At 48.1% G+C, this 21,612-nt stretch overlaps 1 protein-coding gene across 1 annotated transcript in view; it reads left to right on the top strand.

The window, feature by feature from the left end:
* The first annotated feature begins 7,704 nt into the window (after positions 1–7,704).
* The window catches only part of LOC144153272 (uncharacterized), a 25,201-nt gene continuing 11,293 nt past the window's right edge, over positions 7,705–21,612 (top strand). The window contains exons 1-7 of the mRNA XM_077684924.1: positions 7,705–7,796; positions 11,695–11,762; positions 12,478–12,639; positions 15,975–16,100; positions 17,046–17,139; positions 17,259–17,467; positions 19,310–19,634. Coding sequence (XP_077541050.1) covers positions 7,705–7,796; positions 11,695–11,762; positions 12,478–12,639; positions 15,975–16,100; positions 17,046–17,139; positions 17,259–17,467; positions 19,310–19,634 — 1,076 coding nt within the window. The remainder of the gene's footprint in view (positions 7,797–11,694; positions 11,763–12,477; positions 12,640–15,974; positions 16,101–17,045; positions 17,140–17,258; positions 17,468–19,309; positions 19,635–21,612) is intronic.

Genomic DNA, 21,612 nt, shown 5'->3' with positions numbered 1-21,612 from the left:
AGTGCCTTACGATTTAGTCATGGCACTGGGTCTCCACAGTATATGGCGCTCTCGTACAGCAAGGTTGTACAATGATGTTGATGCGCGATGTGCAAGGGAGTATTTCAAAGAGAGCATTGGGCGATTTGTTGAAGTTATTAAGTTCCACCAGGAACTACCTGATTGGCTGCCGCAAATAGAGCAACTAATCAATATGAGGGCATTTTAAATGGACAAAGTCAGCCCTGTAGTGGCTGGCAACTCCACCTCTTGTATGTGTACATATTTGCAATGTTGAGATGTAATCTGTTGTGAATTGTCAAAGACAGGCAATAAATACAAAAAAAAAGCGTCCGTGGCTTAGTCGGTAGAGCGTCGCGCTGCGGCCGCGAAGTCCGCAGATCGAAACCTGGCGGCGGATGCTGTTTTTTTTTTATATATATAGTGTAGTGGCCTGGCTGGCGCGCCGAGCGAGGGTGTTGCGAGCTGGAGAGTAGTAAAGGGGCTTTAGGAGAGTAGGCGAGGGGGGAGAGGAGGCGCTATGCGAGCGCGACGATCCAGGCTCGCTTAAGAAGTGCATTCCCACTTATTCCTGGCCAATCTCCCACGTGGGTATGTGCCATGTCAGCGGCCAGGCAGCGCGCGCCCATCTCCCCCCGTTGCTAAGGAAGACGAAAAGCGCGCGCACCCGCAGCTGTTGCTATGCGGACGGCGGAAGGTTCGGGGTCGCTTATAAAGTGCATTCGCCCTTAAAAACCACCGTTCCATGTCAACTCTCGGCAGCGGTGGTCAAAACCACCGTTCCATGTCAACTCTCGGCAGCGGTGGTCTACCCTACATTTCTCCGGGGATGTCATTGACCTCCGGAGATGTGGTTGACGGCATAAGAATCTGCCGTGCCAACGTTTCCAAACCGCCGTCTTCTCGGGAGCTTTCTGCAGTCGGTGGTTCACAGCCTAAGCTCGCGCATAGATTCGTGCCCTGTGCCAAGCCTACACTGAAAGCCCGCAGCCACGTGCCACGTCCAGTACTGCAACGTCCTGTCTGGAGGTGTCGACAGCGTCCATCTTTGGCCACACAGCTTTGGGTTCGATTCCATGCATCTGGACCATGACAAGCTCTGCTGCAGCGCCACTGAGCTTGCGTATTCCCACGTTGTCACAGAGTTACTCCTCACGCAGCGTGGTAAGCAGCGGCTCGACATGGTGCGGCCGCCCATCAACGAAATACTTTTGAGTGACCTGCCCTCGGAAATGGAGCTACCCGTCCACTCCGCCCACCACGTCCAGCTTCACGAGTGTGTCGGCTTGGGCATCGACCACAAGGCCCTTGGTGTGGTTAAAAATGTCAACATTACGACGATTCATGACCACTGCTTCCAGATGCTGGTAGGGAAACCGGAATCGGGTAAATGTTCCGGAACCTGTCAGCTGGCCGTGGGCGGACACTACCGGGCCTCCTCTAACTGCGCCTTTGGACGCGTACTGCTCCGAAACTTCGGAGAATATACGCTGCCGGACAATTCTGCTAAACTTTGAGGGTGTTGCTCATCGAGTGATGCGCCTCAGAGGGTTGTCAGAGGTGCGGCGTTCGACACATGAACGCCCCGCGCAGGGCTGGGAAGGTCTGTGTCTTTTGCAACGCCCCGAACACTAGACGCTGGAGCTTACTCGCGCCACAGATATTTTAAATGATCAGCGCCGACATGCCCATCAGCAACATTAACTTTCTATTCTCCGTTAACCGACTCCCTCTGCCACAGTTGTACACCTTCCCCATTGTGCCGTCCTTCTCTCCCTCTTACTTATGAAAACTTTAGAATCAATAACGTTAAATGTAATGGTGTCTAAGGTGACTGGTCTGTTCTCTTTTCTGGTATCAATTTCTCTGAGTAGGAAATCTACCTGTACACCTAACAAGAGTACCAAATATTTACATTGCTATCTTAATGTCACCGAGGTGCAATTTTTCAGCGACAAAGCTCATCGCCTGTTAGACCTGTGGTGCCCGGAGGCACATTCAACAGATAATCGCAAAACTTCGGAATCTTTCCTTCTTTTTACACACGCATTCAATGGGAAAACGGCTTGCTTTGGGACGAAATTTCGCTCCTTTCTTTGTTTGTAATCCACATAACACGGTTCCGTTTAAAACTGCACCACATTGCCTCTTCAAAGGTTTCGGAGAATAATAATGCAAGCTGGGCGCAACGTGCACTGTCCTTGTTTGAGTAGCCATTGTTCAAGGTGTAGTAAGGCTTCATTTGCAAATGTTCTCTGTAAGCCGGCACAAACCCTTTCGAAAGGGCTCAAATCCACCTCTGACAAAAGCAGTACCATGGTACAAGAGGAGAGTCTACCGCCAGGGAAACCACCATGTTCTGACAAGTCAGGGATATGAATAGAGCGCGGTATGGGAGCTTCGATGAGATGACTGAGACGGGAGCCAGGTCGTCTCATTGAGCGAGGCGTTATGATATCGCATTGTAGATTGTATTCCTCCTCAATACATGTGTCGCACAGCTGTTACTGAGTTAACGGCGGGCAAGCCGGAGGGTATCCAACTGTTGTGTCGCAACGCGACGGCCGCGAAGTGCTGAACGGGAAAAAGTAATCGGTTAAAGTGATCATGATGATGGTGCCGATAACGACGACGACGACGACGACGACGATGATGATGATGATGATGATGATGCCCGCCAATTTTTTGGCATGGTCCCACCAGGGGGATTGGCAGGGATAACTCACTTGTTGAAATTCGTGAGGACCTGAAAAAACTAATTTATTTCCAAGAAGACAGAGCCATAAAATGAAACTCCATTTTGATTAAAACCAAAATTACCCATTAATTAGTACCCTAGAGCAATTCAAGCGGCGTGAAGCAGAAATGAAAGCTTGAATACAACTATATCTATATATCCCTTTTCGTATACCCCGAATTGGCTGCGCCAATAGATAATGGTGCAAATCCAAAGAAAGAAGAAAGGCTCTTTCAAAATGGTGTCACCTATTGTAACTTTAGCTCAGCCCTTTGGTGGTAAATCACCCAAGCGCTGACACCCAAAAACCCCGATGTTACAGTAACTGATGTTAGTGTTTGCGCCGGGAATCCCAACCATAATTTTTGGGGTGATGGCCACTCCCTAGTCAAAATAACTTGAAGGGATTCGGGGTAAGCGTCCTTTCAATCACTATGAGATCGCTGTGTCCAATAAATGTAAGCATAGAGACACTTAATAAACAGTAGCACACCGCAGGCATGTGCATTTAAATCTGGAAATGGGTCGGCAAAACAAAGGCACAATGCATTGATTGATTTTTTTTGTTGTTTGCTCTAGCAGACTTCTCACTTGAGCGGAAGCCTGGGCCCTTCGCAACAACGGACCGGACCAATGCTGCATTGTATACGTGTGCGATACTGCAGCTGAGAACTTCACGCATAGAAAAAAATACAACGAACAGGGGCACAATGCAGAAATTGCAAATAAAGTGTTTTAAACGACGGGAAACAACAAAAAAACCATAAGAGAAACAAGTATCCCGCGTGGGGCTGATTAAAAATTTTGCTCCGGAAGAACTTTCATATAAAAATCTTATGAATAAGCTCGTCCGCTTGAAAAGCCTCGCGGTCTACACCTGAAAACTGCTGATCCGCCCGCTTGGCTTTGGACTTGATTTTTTCAAAGCCAGGCCTGGTAGTTAATTGGGAAACTATCTAGGATGCAACCAATAGTGATCATGTTCCTGTGCTTTTCGAAATTTTATTCCCCGTGCGTACTCCCAGCCGCAAAATACACGCATTCGTAAATATGAACCGCTTTGCTAAGGAATTACGAGTTGCCCTGTCTACGATGGCCCAAGGAGATGAAGAGCATACGGCCGCAGAGGTTTTAAAATCGATTAACAATGCAGCCGTGAGTTCCAAATTCACAGTCTCGGTAACTAGGGATACGATCAGCCCGTGGCGGAACGAGGAGTGTACGTATGCACACAGACGCAGGAATGCTGCGTGGAAAAGACTGCTCCGTAATCAGTGCCCTGCGAATTGGAGTAGCTTCAAATTCATCCGCGCTATATTTAAGCGGACTATCAATAAGGCAAAAGAGGAGTATAAGTCGCGCCGCTTTGCTTTACTCTCGGACCCACGGAAAAAAAGAAACCTATTTCGATTTTTGCGCAGTTGGAATGTGGCTCCTCCAGAGCAAAACATTGGCTCAGTTATCCGCTCCCCGGATGAAACCCAGGATTTTATTAACCAGATTGCGCAGGGCTTACATGCAGGTTACACTTCAGCATTACCCCCTGTCCTTACGGGACTCTGTCAATACAACTTTGAGGAGGTGACCTTGCATGAGATCGAGAAGGGATTGCGCTGTGTCCCTGATGCGGCTCCTGGACGTGACGGTATCACAGCCCACATGCTAAAGCTCTTGTTCAACGAGTCCCCCGACTCACTGCTGCAAGTAGTTAACCACTCTCTACGGCATTCATGGGTCCAATCTGAGTGGCGGCTGCCAAAGATCGTTCCCCTCCTTAAAAAACAAGGTCTGAGATACGCGTTAGATAATATCAGACGCCTTAGCCCTTACATCGAATTTCGTAAAACTAGAAGAAATAATTTTGCTTCATCGAATTGAAAACGTGTTAGAACGCGAGAACGTCTTGAACCCTAAACAGATAGGATTCAGGCCTGGCTGCTTAATCTGGTCGGCCCACATTGATTTGGAAAGCCGCACTCAGCTGGCGCGCCAAAGTAATAAGTTGGCGTGTTGGTTACCATGGATATTACCAAAGCTTACTATAGGATTGAATACAAAATTCTTTTTCGCCACAATCCAGCGTTATTCTTTTCCAGACTACATTGTTTCGTGGATTGGCACTTTTTTGTCGGATAGAAAATTCTTTTGTTCACAGCAAGGCCTGTCCTCTCCTATATATAGTCAAACTCGATGTGTTCCCCAGGGCTCTGTTCCGCCTTTCGTGCTGTTTAATATTTTAATGAGTTCGGTTCCGGTAAATCCAGACATTCAGGTGTATATTTACGCGGATGATATTGCATTTTTTTTTTCACTTCGGACAGAGATATTAACATGTTTTATCGGCATATGCAGTCGTATTTAAGCGCCTTCGAGGCTTGAACCTAATGTGAGCAAATGTGCTCTACTTCCATTCCCAGTGACCGGCCCAGTTTTCATATCTCGTACTTGCCGGCAACAGGACATTCCTCAGGTCAATTCCTTAAAATATCTAGGAATTTGATACGAATATACCCTCAATTGGCGTCCACACAAAGATTACATTGCTGCTAAAAGGGCTCGGGCCATGTCATTCTTGAGAGGGCTAAGTCACAAACGATTGCGTATGAGTCGTGACACACTACTAATGATTTAAAACATGTACGTCCTGCCAATTCAAGAATTAGGATTTGTGCTGTTCTCCGGAAGTCCCCACTACAAACTTCGGCCGTTGATAATGCTCGAAAGACAAGCTCTACGGTTATGTGGGCCTTCCCCGTTATGTACCGATAAAAATTTTATACATGGAAGCCCAAATTCCTCAATTAATCTCACGCATGCATGCCCTCACCGTAGATGCATTTTGACGAGTTATGGAATCACCCATATCCAGGCCTCAAACAGCCTTCGTTGTTCTTCGGTAGTCCATGGCCGCGGTTCAAACAACCACAGGCAGTCTTCGCACAATCTCTGCTTGACCCCTTAAAGGGACCCCGAAAAGCTTTGTGAAGGTGGCAATCAAATGCATTCAGGTGGTAGAACACATAACGGGGGATTTTTGAGCCAACTGTGAGCCCCATACGTTGTACAGATAATTTGTAAACAATTTTTGAAGATCGCCTTTCTCAGCCGATGAGCGCGACGCCGCAGCGAGCCGACCGCGGCTGACGCAACGGCGACCGCGGGTGACGCAACGGCGATCGCTGCTGACGCAACGGCGAAGGCGCCCCCTGATTCGCCCAATCGCGGGCAAGGTCGGCCGCCGGCGGCGTTACTGCCATTGGCTTCCGGCTGCTCTTTCTTCTTCCTGCGCGATCCCGAGGCAAAGGCGGCCAAGGCGGGTCCGCAGTGATTGACGCGAGCCTAGGCGCAGGAATGTAGCTAGCTGCTTTGAAGGAGGCAGAGAGGGAGGAGGAGTCGATCGGCAAGTGGGGAGAGGTGCATTTAATTGCTTCTGGAGCAGCTAATACTGAATGTAGATCAATAATTCCAACGGCATTGCATCGCTATATTGGTGTTACGTGACAATACATGCCTTTTGTAACTTTTACAGAAGGCTTTTCTGGGTCCCTTTAAATGTGGCCCTTTGTCAACTTCCGTACTTGGCAGAGTGCCGCCCTTACGTACTTCTTTTGAGGACATTTTTCCCTCTAACACTAAATTACTCCCTCTGAACCTTTCAACAGGCCTCCTACAGGATCATGTGAATGGTTTCCCTTTCCACGTCATTATTGCAACCGATGAATTCTGTCCGGAAGTAGAAAGCAGACGTGGGTATTTTTTCTCCCGGTCTAGTTTGGGTCTTTTCCCTCCGGCTTCCCAACTTCACTACGTCTTTCCACGCAGCATTTCTCGCAATAGTCTTGGCCCTTCGTAAGCTTGGTTCTTCGAAACGACAGGCAATAATTCTCACGGATTCATTTTCTGTTTGTTCTGCCCTTACTTCTTCAACTTCATCCCCCCTACGTCGATCCCTTACTTCTTTATCGCCTTCCTCCCTTCGTGAACTTCGTTTGGTCAACGTGCCTGGACATGCAGGTATCTGGTTTAACGAATCGGCGGATGCTCTGGCGGGAATGGCATTGGGCGGTCGAGTAGTGGAGGTTCTGCCACCCATTTCCCTCATAACTTCGGCTCGCTTCCGTAGGCTGTGCTTACATCAAAGTCTGCCTTATTCTGCTTACGAAGACTCGGAGCTCGAACACCTCCGGTACGTATGGAAGTGCAGCATAAGCCAGCCGCGAGCTTGCGAAGTCACCCCCACTAGCTTTCGCTGTCGCGTGCCAAATTTAAATTATTACTTGCACCGCTCTAATCTGGTCCTGTCGTCGTTATGCGCTTTCTGCAATGAACCGGAAACGACCGACCATTTCTTCTTCTCCTGTCGACGGTTCTCCTCTATCAGACGAGAGTACGTAGAAGGCACATGCAGCCGGCTACACCTCCTGCAACACTGCTACAGTGATACACTGCTACACTGCTACAGTCTTCTACACTGATTTTGTCATTCGGGGCGAAGGAACTGAGATTCTGCAACGGGGATCTTTGCCGTGCGTTGCACTCATTCATCCTGGAATCAGGTCGTCTGCGTGTTAGATATCATTTGGCCCTGCTGGATTCCCCTGCCAAGTATATGCGCGCCAAGCTCACTGCTTCGTCTGTACCACATTCTTTCTTCGTGATGCTTACTTCCAATTTTCATTCAATGGTGTTCGTTTTTACCTTTATTTATTTCTTTCTCTAATCTCCTTACTTTTATTTCTCCAGTCATCCACTGCTAAGCCATTATAATATTTAAATATTTTTCTTTCCCTTCAAAAATCACATAATTTTTTTCGGCAAGTCGCCCATTTCCAGCCCAATCCCCCTGAGTGGGCATGAGCCATTTCACTGGTACCACTACCACCACGCTCCGGAGAGCGAAGACGACAAGGATCGGCTGAAGGGGGTTTCATCATAGTGGAAGACGGCGAGCCCCGGTCCGCTCAGCGATGCGCTGGGCCGGCTGGCCCGCCGTGGCCCTCGCTTGCCTCGCTGCGGCCGGCGCTCTCGCCCAGGCGCAAGTCTCCCCTGAACAGCAGAGGTGAGTTTCGAAGTCCGAAAGGATACATGATGGTTACTGTGGCGTCTCCTCATTTACCGGGAAGCGCCGCATACGACTTCAATGCTGAGCGCGTAAATGCTCACCCGCGGCTATTGGCGTGCGCATCTATAATGATAACATGTCCGGCGAAAGCAACTATATCTACCAGTGCCTAAGGTCATTCTATGACCGTTTCAGTGTAATACGCTCATAGAGTTTCTTACAGTATATACTAGAGAGGAATCTGGCGCTAGTGTCTATGCGGCTCACATCAAGGTCGTCTGTGTCGTCATGGGCCGCCATTATACATCGCGCTCGCCTTAGTTTCATCATTGGCTTGGATTGAAACGTTTGTGACCGCAAATTTAAACAAAGTGCCACAAAAACGCGAAGAATAGTGTGCAATTATGTAAGTGGAAAATAAAAACAGGCTGTTTAAAACTAAGGAATAAAGAAGTAAAGCGTCTTTTTTGCCGGAACGGTTGTGCCTGTATTCCGCAGGCCAAGGTTGTAGTTACGAACAATGTTAATATTTGGGGGTAACTCATTAGAGACTGATTTTATTAATTTTACCATTATTTCAAATAATAAGTTGTTTGAAGAGTTTCGAAAGTTTTTTGAGTGTGCCTATGAAAACCTTGCCTTCGCGGTGAACCGGTGCACCACGACTGCCAGCTAGTTTAACAAGAAAAATGAAAACGTGGCGTTAAACAGTCGTGGACGATGACAAGATAGGACGCATACAAGCGCCCGTATCTGCCGTATCTTGTCTTCGTCGAAGTACGTTTTGTTTCTTCTTTTCGTCGGCTACAAATTTCGCGACGGCATATTACCCGCTCAGTCATACGTCCTTCGACTTCGGCATGAGCAACGTCAGGTGCGATCACGCACTGCCTGCTGTTTCACTGAACGTGGATACAACAGAAACGGGAGGATTTCGACTTCCTTGTAGCTCGTAAACGTGTTAATGCATAGTGAAGAAAGCAAATCCCAAAAACCGCTTAAGAATCCAGTTGTCATGCCAAGCCCAAACCAAAAAGGGAGTCTTCCAATGAACCCCCACGACGACATGGCTTATGAGGCGCAGTTTCCTCTCTAGTATACTTACTAAGAAACTCTATGATTACGCTAGATTCACAGTAGTGCATCGTCTGCAAGTGCACAGAAAACGCCTGTTTGGAGGCTGAAGCGACTACCAGACTGCCACACTTTCCGTCCGTTGGCAGAGGATACTGTTGTCACTGTCCTTCTGGCAGAGCTGACTCTAATCTCCCGGCAGCCGTGAGAATTACCTCCGGGAAATTCTCACGGCAGTTTCTTAAATGGTGGCTGGCCCAAAATTCACTGAATAGAAATATCGCCCAACGTAACCTAACATAACTTAACCGAACCTAACGCAACCTAATCGAACGTATCATCACCTACATAACTCCAGCCCAACCTAACCTAACCTAACCTAACCCAGCCCAACGACACATAACACAACCTATATTAAACCTGATCCAACCCATTCTAGAAGCCATGTGCGTCAATCTCTTGATATAGTAATAACCAGAATAAAAAAGCAAAGTCACGATGAGCGAAAACATTGCGAAAGCTTTGAAAAACAAATCTTCATCAATGCCGGACTCGAACCTGGGCCTTCGTGTTAAAAAGCAAGCACTATACCACAGCCCAACAGGAGGAGCTGTACAAACGAGATTTTATGGAATATTTGTTCCAGAGAATCTTCGGGTGACGTGTTTAGCCAATCAGAGGCGACTACAGTGAGCAATTTCTGATACTAATTCTCATGGTTGCCGTGATAATAGATCTACACTACCTTCTGGCAAACACTGTCTGTTAGACAATGTAAGATGGACAAATGGTGCGCAGGGAGAGAACCCATGGCTTGATTGGGCTAATCCCTTGCACCAAGGGGTCAGCAAAGAGGCCTCGAACAGAAAGTTTATATCAGTTGCTTTGTTGGCTACGTGACGTCCGATTAGCGCGGGTATCATGAAACTAAAAAACCACAGTACGATTTTTAGGATTTTCCAGACGTTTAAGGCTGTGCCGACAGCTTTCAAACAGGGAGACACCGCGTATAAGGACCACAGACATTTTTCGGTACGGAAGATTACTGTCCTCGCCGAATGTGCCAGTTCAAAAACTGTTTCAGCCACGCTCGTGAACCTTTTAGTTCGTCATGCTTTGATATCTTCGTCGGCTTTTGTCCCACAATTGATGCTAGAAGCGTGGCTGCGTACCTGTCAAATGATTTAGCCGTGCGTCTAAGCTCCAGATCATTTTTAAGATCACACACTGGCAGTTCTCAATCCAGAACTCATCATAGCAAAGAGAGAGACAATGATGCCACTCCTCACTGCCTCCTAACACTAGTGTTGAGTGAGATGAAAGATCACTGTTCCTTATCAACAGACGGGCCGGGATTGTATATCATCAGTACTGCTTTTTTTAATCGAGCTATTCGTCGCCAACGTACACTCTGGGTTGGCTTCCAAGATGTGCCTCTTCACATTAATTAAACGCCAACTGCACTCAAAATTTCGACCTCTTGAAAACACTATTGTTCAAAACACTATGATTGTTAGGGAGTGAAGGCTTGAGTGGGTTGTTGCGGCGTGGGCGATTGCTAGGGCATCGGCAGTGTCGACCTTGCATAAGCGGTATGTAGCCGCTGTTGCAATCTGTCCTGTGGAGTTGACAGCGACAAGAGTGGTGCGGGTTGATGTGAGGTCATGGGCGACGCCTGTGTAACGAACCTGAGGGTCGGCTTCATATTTCTTATTGATGCAACGGACTCGTGCCTTCCGCCGGCCTCGGTTGTAGGTGGGGTGCATATGCTGTGGTATGGGAGTAACGCGCAGTCTTGTCCTGATGGTAGGCGGGAGGCGTTGGGGCTGCTCCGCATGATTCGGTGATGGTCAACCCAGCGCTTGGAGCACTGCCTGGCCTGCTGGGGTGGGGGCTAGCCTTCGCAGTTGAGAGGCGCGTTGTGCATAAATGTGCTCAGCAAGGGTGTTATGTAGTCCCAACTTTAGCAATTTATCATTTGATGTATAGGTGGGCAGGCTGAGTGCCGTCTTGTAGGCCTTGCGAATTAAGGCATCAAGCTTGGTGGTTTCGTGCTGCTGAAGGTTAAGGTACGGCGTGGCGTATGTCATTCTGCTCAGTAGGAGAGCTTGCCCTAATCGGCATGTGTAGGTGAGGCGTGTCGAGTGAATCAAGAAACACGAGACGCAACGAGAAGCGTACAACGTCTCAGTCTTCCCGGAGACGATACCACCAGTTCCAAGGGCAGAGAACTTGACAGACGGGACCTTCACTGTTAAACGATTCCCACCCTTAACGGCGTAAATCATAACCTACAATTATTGACACCCTAGCAATAAAAACAGAGGAAAACACCCTTAAATGTGTTTTTATAACACCCTTACACCTTAGCAAAAGCAAAATACACCCTTTTAAAAAGAGAGTTTTATCGTTACATAGTTTGTCAAAAAGTGCTGTTTGTTTTCTGATAGGGTGTAAGGGTGTTAGTTATAAGAGTGTAAATCATTTTGCAGTATGGGGCTTCCAGGGGCCCTGTGCAGATAGGCGCTTCCCTATCCCTGTCCCCGGGTGCAGTACGGGAGCCCTGCTTCATCTAGTGTAAGATAAGGGTGATCGAAGCATCATGTGAGAAAACGACAGCAGCAGTTCCCCCAGAAAATAGAAGGAAAAGCGAAAAAAAAACTAACACGCTTTAAAAAACACCCTTGAAAAACACAGTGGAGGGGAAAAGTTTTTGGTAAACATATACAGAAATGAATTCATCACACACTCGTAATCCTCGTCGGCAAACCTCGAGTAGTTTCTTTCAATTTCCGCCATGCCTTGCTTTTTACTTTTGCAGGCCACAAATCGGGTTACCCCTACCAGAACAAGCGCAATCTCATCTTGAACGAGACCCTGAACGTTTTGGTAAGGATTATTGGGCGTGGGCGTTTTTTTTCCTTCCTGTAGTCTCGTTTATAAATGCTACTATAGTCGCGCAAAAAAACCTATACAACGTACCTTTCTGCAGAGATGCCCTTGCACTAATGGAGGTATCCCGCGCTGTTAAGTGCATCGTTAGGTCTCAGTTATGGCTGTTATATCAACCGTTTTTTCCTTTGTCCTTGGAGCTTCCATTTTATCAGTGGACTGTGCTAGCAGCCCTACAATTTGCGCATCCGACAGCAAGATGAAACTGCGCATGCGCAAGAGAGCCTAGAACATGCTCTGATCTTCATGAAGATTAGCTGAAGGAAAGGTTTATACGGTGTAGGATCGCACAAGTAACCAGGCCCGATCTGCGCAAAAGCGTTTCAACATCTCTTAAATGATTCCTACTTTATATCCCTCGACGTGGTGTCTTTTCTGTCTGCCAGTATTACTATGCCTGTCCTAATGTCCATATCTGTCTGTCTGTCTGTCTGTCTGTCTGTCTGTCTGTCTGTCTGTCTGTCTGTCTGTCTGTCTGTCTGTCTGTCTGTCTCTCTGTCTGTCTTTCTGTCTGTCTGTTACTCTATATCCATCGACGTAGTTCTCTTCGTACCGTCTTTTTTGCGCATTTTATTCTACCAAGCAAAAAAACTAACTAGCCCTCAAATTGCTTTGCTTAGCGTTGAGTGATTGATGATCTCTTGCCACGCAGACTTTTTCGGCGAGAACCGGGAAGAACAGTGCCAGGACGATCTCGACTGCGACCGAAAGACCGGTCGGGTATGCGCGCGCAAGCCGAACGACGCGGCTGGGCACTGCCGCTGCCCGCCCGACAAGCCAAACAAGGACTCCCAGGGCCAGTGCCAGCCTCCCGGTAAGCTATAAAAGCGCCGCGTTTTCGGTAAATCTGCGCGAACTCATTCGACCTTATTAAAAGCTACGCGAACACAACAACGTATCAAATGCTGCTAGTGGCCATTTGGGCTTGCGCTGCCTCCGGTGCCGCTGCAGACTACGTTTTGAACAGTGCAGGGTTTTATGAAGTCACAGATATCAGACCACCCAAAGAATTATAGAAGCGGCGGAAATTCATAGGTTAGGTGACCAGTGTGTAAGCGTTCCTTCTGTGTCACTGTTAACACAAGAACTGCACTATCTATCGACTCGTGGCTAACAGATGCAAATGACTTAGTGTTCCAACTGGCAATGTATTTTTAAGGCTATGTTTTAAGTCTCGGCGATATTAAGTCCTTGTTTTACGTGACGAACATGCTAGTGTACATAAGCGGTGTTGTTTCGAAAGAAAATCCCGGGCCATCTACACTGACGTGAAACCTCGGGAGGGGCGAATCATGCATTGTATAAGTGTATTCTTGGCGCCTTGGTGTTTTTGCCAACGGAGATGGAGCCAGGGGGGGGGGGGTGTTGTAGAGGTATACAGCTTTGGTGTACAGGTCTTTTGTCTTTGAAGCACGAAGCTTTCTAGCGCGCGGCGTAAACGAGTGTCCCCATGTTCTTTTTAGTACGCGTTACGAAGCGCTCCAGCGCGAGGCGTAAAAAAGTGTCCGGATGTTTTAGTACCATGTTTACATGAAACAACGATTAGGACGACGACAACGACAGGAGACGCCAAGAGCCCCAGCCCCTAAAAAAAATCTGTTGATAGAAGCGCTTCATGTCGTCTATGTAATTTTTTTTTGTTTCTTCTCTTGTCTACGTGTTAGTTTGCGCTTCCCACAACTGCAACGTATTACCAACTCGCCCAAGCTTCCGATCTTGCAAGTTTATTAAATGTCTTCCAGAACCAGGCAAAAATAACAAACTGTTCCAACGGTGGTCTCAGAGGTACCCAAGTAAAACGCACTCTAAGAAGTCCCCGTAGGTCGTCTTCACCACCATGCTCCAGAACGACCAAGTCAGGGGGCCAAGTGGGGAAATTCGACGAATGACAAAGCCCAACATATGATTTGAATAAAAAAAGGGCATGTCTGCAGGGACAACACGCAAGCTGTGAATGCCCTTTTGCACGCGCATTGAGTGCTCGGTCACGTAATTCGCCAAATTCGCCCACTTGGTAGCCTGAATTGGTCGTTCTGGACCGCTGCGGTGAAGACATCCTGCCGGACATCGAGTTTTTGGGCTGACGCAGGCGTACGACATCGGCTATTTGGTCGGCTATACTGTGGACCACATTCTAGTTTGAATTAAATAAAAGAACTCGGCTTGGGCCGTACATATTATGCGTACAATGTACAAGGGGACCATTCTTTAAAGGGACTTTGCAGCACTTCCAATAAACATCTTCCCCCTCCTGGTCTGGAAGCACTGCAAAATCTATAGTTATAATCGCCAGCCCGGAGCGGCACTGCGTGATTTGCTCGACGCAGACGATACGCCTTCCGTTTCTGCTTTGCCTTTCTGACCTAATTCTCAAAGTGGCTGTTGAAGGCGTTCATTGCTGCAACTGAAGAAAAGAGGGTCAATAGTTTCTACCCCGCCGTAATGACGTAATTCCAGCGGTCTAAAAACGGAGAGGCCAGGAATGAGAGAAAAATCTTTTGAGCAAATTTCTAAATTTTCTGGTGGGCACAGATCAGTGATTTTTGTCTGAGCTACCTGCGAGCCTCTAATCTTAGTACTAGATGTGTTGGCTGAGTACGTTCTGCAAGCAGATAACATTTCGAAAGAGGTTGAAAAAAGTGTTTCAGGGTCCCTTTGACAAAGTGGGTGCCAGTTCAGCGAAAATGAAACAGAAGCACGTTTGGAGCGGTGAATAACAAAAGTTCGGGGAGAGAGAACAGATTCGGCCTACCAATGTTAGACGGGGCTAGAAATCGTTGGGAGGGGCCGTCGTACTGAAGTGGACATAAACAAGCTGATAAGGAATATCATGATGATGATGGTGGTGTTGGTGGTTGTAATGGTGGTGGTGGCCGCTATACACGGAGTTTCAAATCGACCATTCTGTGTTCAGAAACTCCAAGCCACAAAGAAAATTTGTGAGGGCATATCATAAACGTCTTAACTTTGTTTATATAATCCTTTATTTCGGCGCATGTCTATCAGGAAGGAGAACCTACAAAAAATTAGAACCATTCCACTTAATGTAAAAGCCGACGGAAGTGCGGAGCGGTTATTCGCCATAATGGGCTTTGGCGCCGTTATCCGCCCACTGCTGCCACCCATCACGCTCTTCGCCGCCATGTCTCACTGCTCTTTCGATGAATTGAACGGAGGTTTGTACAACGCAATTCAAATTTCCAGAATTCGCAGTGCTCGTGCGCCGCCTGCCTGGAACAGCGCGAGCGGGATCTCACCCTTGACGGCGCCTTACTGCGCAGTCTGGAACGAGTCGCTTTTGGCGGCCACTTTGTTCGCTTACTATCGTAAAAAAAAATAAAGGAAGCACACACCAATGCGTAAGACTTGAAGGTAGCGAAGCTGTCCCGAGCAGTAGCGTTTTTCCTCTTTTCGCCTCACGGCGTTGTTTAAGCCACGTCGCTCTACAAGGGACCACCGCTGGATGTTCGTCTTCCTATATCACACAGGGTTCTGCGCCGCACGTAGCCTTCCTTCGTGGCTCACGCTTATCGCTGCGGCGGAGGCCTCTCGCCTTCCTCCTCCACGTCCCGCGCGTTGTTTCCGGCACGTATCCTTTCCCTCCTCTCCTATCCCTCCCCTTCCGCCTATCCCTCCCCGTTATCGGGCCGCTGCTCCATGCCGGGCGTTTGCGGAAGGGGCTGTGGTTTGCCCTCAACCTCTAGCGCTCAAGGGCAAAACTGGTCACCCTGCGAAGACTACCCGAGGTAGCGCAGTGCACCTTGCGCTACAAAACAAACCGAATCTGCGTTCCTCACTCAACGGACGCGGGAGCTTGCGGTTATATACACAGATTTTGCCTCAAATAAACCTGCAGTTTTTTCTACGCTAAACAACGGGGAGATGTATGACTAGAGACAGCGGTTTAGGAGTTTCGAATGGTTATGTCTATATAAACCGCTTGGTTTTCGAAGCCTCTGTGTTACGCCGTTACGGTACGCCATGGGGCTTTACTTGGGTCCGTTACCTCGCGGCGCCGCCTGATTCCGGCGGTCGCGTGACGTTGTGACAGCGGGCTACAACGACAAGGCGAGTCCATAAAGTGCTTTGCCCTTACCGCGCAAATTTTTGACGCGTAGCTTTTCCGTCCCCGTTCTTCTGCACGCGCAGAACAGCAAGGTTGCCAGCAGAACACGGACTGCGGCAAACCGTTCTTCGTGTGCATCGAGAAGCAGTGTCAATGCGTGCCGCCGAATGTCTTCCAGGCAGACGGCAGCTGCAAGCCTCCTCAAAATGGTTCGTATAGTTGCAATACCTTATTTGCTCTTCGTGTTATATTGTAGTACAACGAACCCATAGGGTAAGCTGTTGCAGTCACGAGCGTCTCTTCCTTGAATCGTTAAGTACGCGTCCAGAAATTTTGTTCCTGTATCATACAACCCTGGCCTGCGACGGCAGCAATGGCAAAATACCATAGCTAACATTGGACCTGTCAACCAATGAACGGTGAACCAGTCAAGAGAAATGACACGCTGTGGCATAACGTACACGTGTCCTGACCGTACATCCCTGTACCTTTCATGATTCCATTGATTCGCAAATTAAGAGTTACTTTATTTTCCTGACGTGTGCATTGATGTGCGTTGTAGGAACAATAAAGTGGATCCTGCGCCCTAAGAGAAACTCATATGAGAAGAAAAATATCCCCCCTATTAATAGTAGAGCAACGCTTACAGGGTCCGTGTTGTACGTTTGAGTGAAAACACTTAAAGAGCGCAGAGGCAGAAAACATCAGCTGTCGGTTTCTTAAAGCTTCTTGTTGCTTTATTCTTCAATCCGTTTGAGCCTTACACCCCTGTATTTTTTTTTTCAAAATCACTCGCATCATTCTAATTGCCCATCGGAAGCCTAGTCCCAGCACGCTACATTCCGAGCCAGACTGTTCACTTTTCTGTTCACTTGTATAAGTTTCGAACCAGCAGATGCTTGCAAGCTTATTTGATTTATTCTTTAAGGACTAAGCATTAACCAGGGCCAACGTAAAGGGCTAAACTTTACCCCACAAGAGACCACCAACGACATTTCTGAGTAGCGGGGAGCGGCGCTTTCCAAATCCTGTCAATGGGCTTAGCTCCGGTTTTCTCCTGTTCTTTCTAAATACACCCGTCGCCCATCGTGCTCAGTTGCCTTGCGTAAATGGCGTTCCAATCGAGCGTCTAACTACGGCGAAACTTCACGCAGAGGTCCCGCCTCCCGCGAAGTCAACGTGGCTCTCTCCGCTGGCTTTCCTGTTCGCCATCTTGCTCCTGATGACGTGTACCGTCTTCGTCACACGGTAAGAGGGAGCTGTGTCGCGTCAAGATACCCTCCACGGCAGGACACCCGTCCCTCTCCCGTCATCGCGATGGCGACCTCCGTGCAAACAAAGTCTCCTTGGTGGCCTGGGGATCGCAGGTATCGCAAGGATGAAGACGCCATGGATGAGGACGAAATATCGGAGGGCGGCACCGGTGCCTGCCGGCGCTCTTGGTCTGGGGCCAAGGGAGGCGTGGATGCCACGTCCTCAGCGGCCCGGCTGCAGCCCAAGACATCACCCTTGGGCCCTGCTGTGGGCTACCAGGGCTCGCTCGAACAGAAGCTGCAGCTTGAACCTACACCTGTGGGTAGGTCCGTTGTCACACGATGATTGAGAGGGAGCACCGCTGATTATCAAAAGTCAGTTGCGGAGTCAATTCGAGTTGGAGAAATCAGTCAAAACGATGAGAAAGCTTCGCCACAGCTATTCTTTTATGCGTATAAGCCATAGTAAATGGGAATAACATCGCAAAGACATATTAAAGAGTTATAGAAGAGCGGAGAAGCGCTCCGGGTACGGCTTCCAGTACATGGTCGGTGCACCTATGCATGCACCCAACCGGTCCCTCCCCCTCTGCGCGTGTGCAGTGGCGCTGGTCGGCTATCGGGTACCGTACCGGGACCGGTTCTCTGCTCTGCTGTAACTCTCAATTACTGGAACCGCATCAGGTGTCGTGGCGTAACGGGAGCCGGGTAAGCACGTTCCCTGAATACAAAACCTGTGGTGACATAGCTGCCGGCAAATCTCAAAGCAGCGCCTAGAAGCTTTAAGTCTTAAACAGGTAGCATTAGTGGCTTTTTAAAAAAATGTAAAAACCACGCGTTTCCACAAATGGGCGGTGACGAGACCCGGTTTCGCATTCATAGCTTCGAGCGGCAAGTCCTTTCTCAAGAACCCCACTGCCGAGTACTGTCGCCTTGCGTTTTTCCGCAAACGTTACGGGTAGCCCACGTTAAGTCAGGTCTATTGAACAGCATCGTTACTGTGACTGGACTATGAGAACATAAAGGTTTTTAATACGAAGTGTTTTATGCCTGGATACACCCAGATTCACCATGGAAATGACGCAGCCCAACGAAGCCACCAGCCTGTAAATGGGGCACCCCTGCACACTTGGTGTTTTTGCGGGGAAGCAATCTTTAGTACTAAAGAGAACGTTATAGTTAGGGTTGTCCGTTTTCGGGTTTTCTATTTTCACATGAACGGGTTTTATGCCGGGGTACATCGAGATTTCACTGGCGTCAAATCGGTCACGGAAATGACGTCGTACACCTTTGCCGAAGTGACCCGCCAGCAAGACGTCGCTCGCCAAGCACACCCACAAGACAGCCGCCGACCCCCAAATCATGCTCATTTCGCTGCAGATTTCGCTGCAAATTTCAATTTCGTGTTTTACTGATTCCCATGGCAGAGGAATCAACCAATGTTTTTTGACGCACGCGAGCTATTAAAACCCATTTCCTAAGACGGAACAGTGACTTTTCGCACTCATCACGAACGTCATTTCTGTTATGCTCATGAGAGGAATCATATTCCCTCTGCTCAAGGCGTACCGCCACCTCGTCCACTGGCGTGAAGAGCGGGCCTTGAAGGTCCGAGCACTGTTTTTTTTTATAATCGGTATGCGGTATACGTGTGAGTTTAGGAATGACGGAAGTGACTGCGGCAGCGGGTTAGCTGGAATTCCCCTCTGGCAGCCAAAGACTTTCGGACCTTCACGGATGCTAAAAAAAACAAGTCACCCCTCCTTAGAGCATACCTCACGTGTGTATCTCACGGAGAGAAATCAACTTTATCTTGAGCACGTAGCAAGCAGCGTCATGGTCAATTCTTTTGGGTTCATTTGAGATGGCATGTGCAGGTAATTGAGGGTATTATGATGATGAGCGCCCGAGTAACGAACAATCCCGGAGAAACTAAGACTGTCAGGGTTAATGTAAAGTCAGCTATCTTCATATACAATTCGTTGCTGCTCCCTCTGCTCGTCTAACACGCAAATCTCCTTCTGGCGCTTATCTACCAGCTACCACACCCAAGTAATTTGATTAGCATAGGTGCTAAGGCCTTAACTGCTTCAAGCGCCTATCCCCTCTCCCTACAGCGTATGACCGACCTGGGTTTTTTTGTTTGTTTCTTTTTTTGCTACCAGAGGAACAGGCGCCGCCTCCCGGAGGAGAGGTGGTTGATGACGTACGCTCCAGGCAGAACCAGATCATGGTGGGTGCCATGGATACCCAGACAGCATGGGCTGAGCGATCCCCCACCGACGGACTCGTGGTCCAAGCGAGTCCCACTGTTGACAACGATGACTTCCGGCCCGTGGAAGTCGTTTCTTCGGCGTACGACACGAAGCCAGCACTTCCGGGAGACGCGCAACTGGCGCACCGAGAGGAGATCGAAGCGGCATCCCGTCACCCGGAAGTCCAGCGAGAGCACTCGTCTGGCGCAGCCGTGGCGCCTATCTCAGTCAACAGGTACTGGATGCCCAAACTTAATTTGTGGCTGCTGTTCCAGTTAATGGTATAACTACAGCACGAAAGACAAGACACTAAAGGAAGATAAACAGCTAATGCGCTTGCTGTCAACTGAGAATTTATTCGACAAGTTGCTCTAACTATACCATAAGCAAATGATTCTTGAAAATAAGCACTTTCAAAAAAAAATTCAATTGAGAGTCAGCGCATGTATTGTTATCTTCCTTTTGTGTCTTGTCTTTCGCGTGGTAGTTGTGCCATGAACCCGCACCAAATCGCCCAACTAGCTATCTTACTTTAAAGAGACCCCGGAACACTTTTTTCAACTTTTTTTGAAATCTTAAATGCTTGCAGAACGCATTCACCCAACAAACCCAGCACTTAAATTAGGGAGTCGCAAAGTGCCTCAGCCAAAAATTACTGCTCTATGCCCATCAGATAACTTGTAAACTCCCTCAAAAGATAGTTCTTTCTTTCCCGGTCTTGACGCTCTTCGACGGCTCGGATTACGTCACTAAGGCCATGTAGCGGTAGCGGCTGTTGGCCAGTTTTCCTTCAGTTGCAGCAATGAACGCTTTTAGATAGCAACTTTAAAATAAATCCACAAAAACAAAGCAGAAATGGAAGGCATATCTGGTTCGACGAGCAAATCGAGCAGTGCCGCTCCGTGCTGACGATAACTAGAGCTTTCGCAGTGGTTCCAGACGCGAAGGAAAGAGTGAAAGCGCTTATCGAAAGTGTTGCAGGGTCCCTTTAATTGTTATTCTTGTGCCGCTAGTAACAGACATGGGGAACGATTATGATATTTGACGGGCTTCTAAATACGGCAGCATACATCAGCTCACTCCGGATCATAAATGCGAATCTAGAATGGCACCAACAAACAGTAAAGGTTTACGCACTTGGTTGAAAAATGTATCGCCTCAGTACTGAGCTAAAATACGTGCTAATACAGATCGTCTTGCGGTAATTCTGCACGGCAATTCACGAATAACATAACGTGTTTTGATTACGCAGCTCAGTGGACTATCGGTGGCGTTTTGCGCAAAGCAATATTATCACTTCTGCTTTCGCCCACGAAGTTATTAAAGTCGAAAAGCGTTGTTTTGTGAATGTCACATGCCTATTCTTTCGTTTAGAGAGGAGGAGACAAGCTAACAATGCCCCGCCATGGAGGCAGCCCAACCCAGAGCGTGCTTGCAGGTTAATTTGTGCAGTAAGTGGGGCGAATAAAGTTGTTGTAAGAGTGAACCCACGCCGTGCAGTGTTATACTCTCACCTGGTTGGCACCACCCGCGCAATACCATGCGAGGTGAGGCATGTCTCGTATGGTAGATTTATTGCAAAAGTAGCGCCGCAGATGGTACCGGAGTTGGCATACTCTGCACGGAAGGGTCGGAATTCGAACAGTTACGGAGTCCGTGGTCGGAGAGCTACCCGCTTAAGAACTTAGAAACCGCGGGGACTGGAAGCAAAGCAATGTGCCGTTGACTTGGTGGAAACAGTATAAAGATTTCCTCCATCATTTTCATCGTTTTCATAATTTTTGCCAGAGGCATAACAGACAACCTCATGATTGCGACCATAATGAGGCGCTAACTAACCATCTCAATAGTTTTTAGCTCTTCATATTCCAGTTCTCTACAATCTTTTTTTTATCGGATGTTCCTGCGTCACAGCGCTTCCTTGTTTCTTCTCTTATTCATTCGCGCGTGAACCCTTGATGCCCATTTCGTTACCCCTTCGCCATCACTTCTACGTTTTCTTCTTCGCTTCACTTGGAGAAGCAGATTCATTGTCATTAATTTGTTTTCAATGTCGTCCGGTGCCGCTTAGTTACTCGAAACACTGGCTTCTTACTTTAAACACCAGGCCCGTACGCATATAACTTCACGTTTGCGTTATTTTGGTGCACACTTAGGCAACGACAAAAAAAAATATAGTTGAATGTAGTGACTCGGATGACTGTATACTGACT

This window comes from Haemaphysalis longicornis, unplaced genomic scaffold (genome assembly GCF_048455015.1).
Source record: "Haemaphysalis longicornis isolate Haplotype H1 unplaced genomic scaffold, Haemaphysalis longicornis Haplotype H1 scaffold_9, whole genome shotgun sequence".
Classification (NCBI taxonomy): Eukaryota; Metazoa; Arthropoda; class Arachnida; order Ixodida; family Ixodidae; genus Haemaphysalis; species Haemaphysalis longicornis.
Note: the sequence above shows the minus strand (reverse complement) of the source record. Positions and strands in the feature narration are given on the sequence as shown.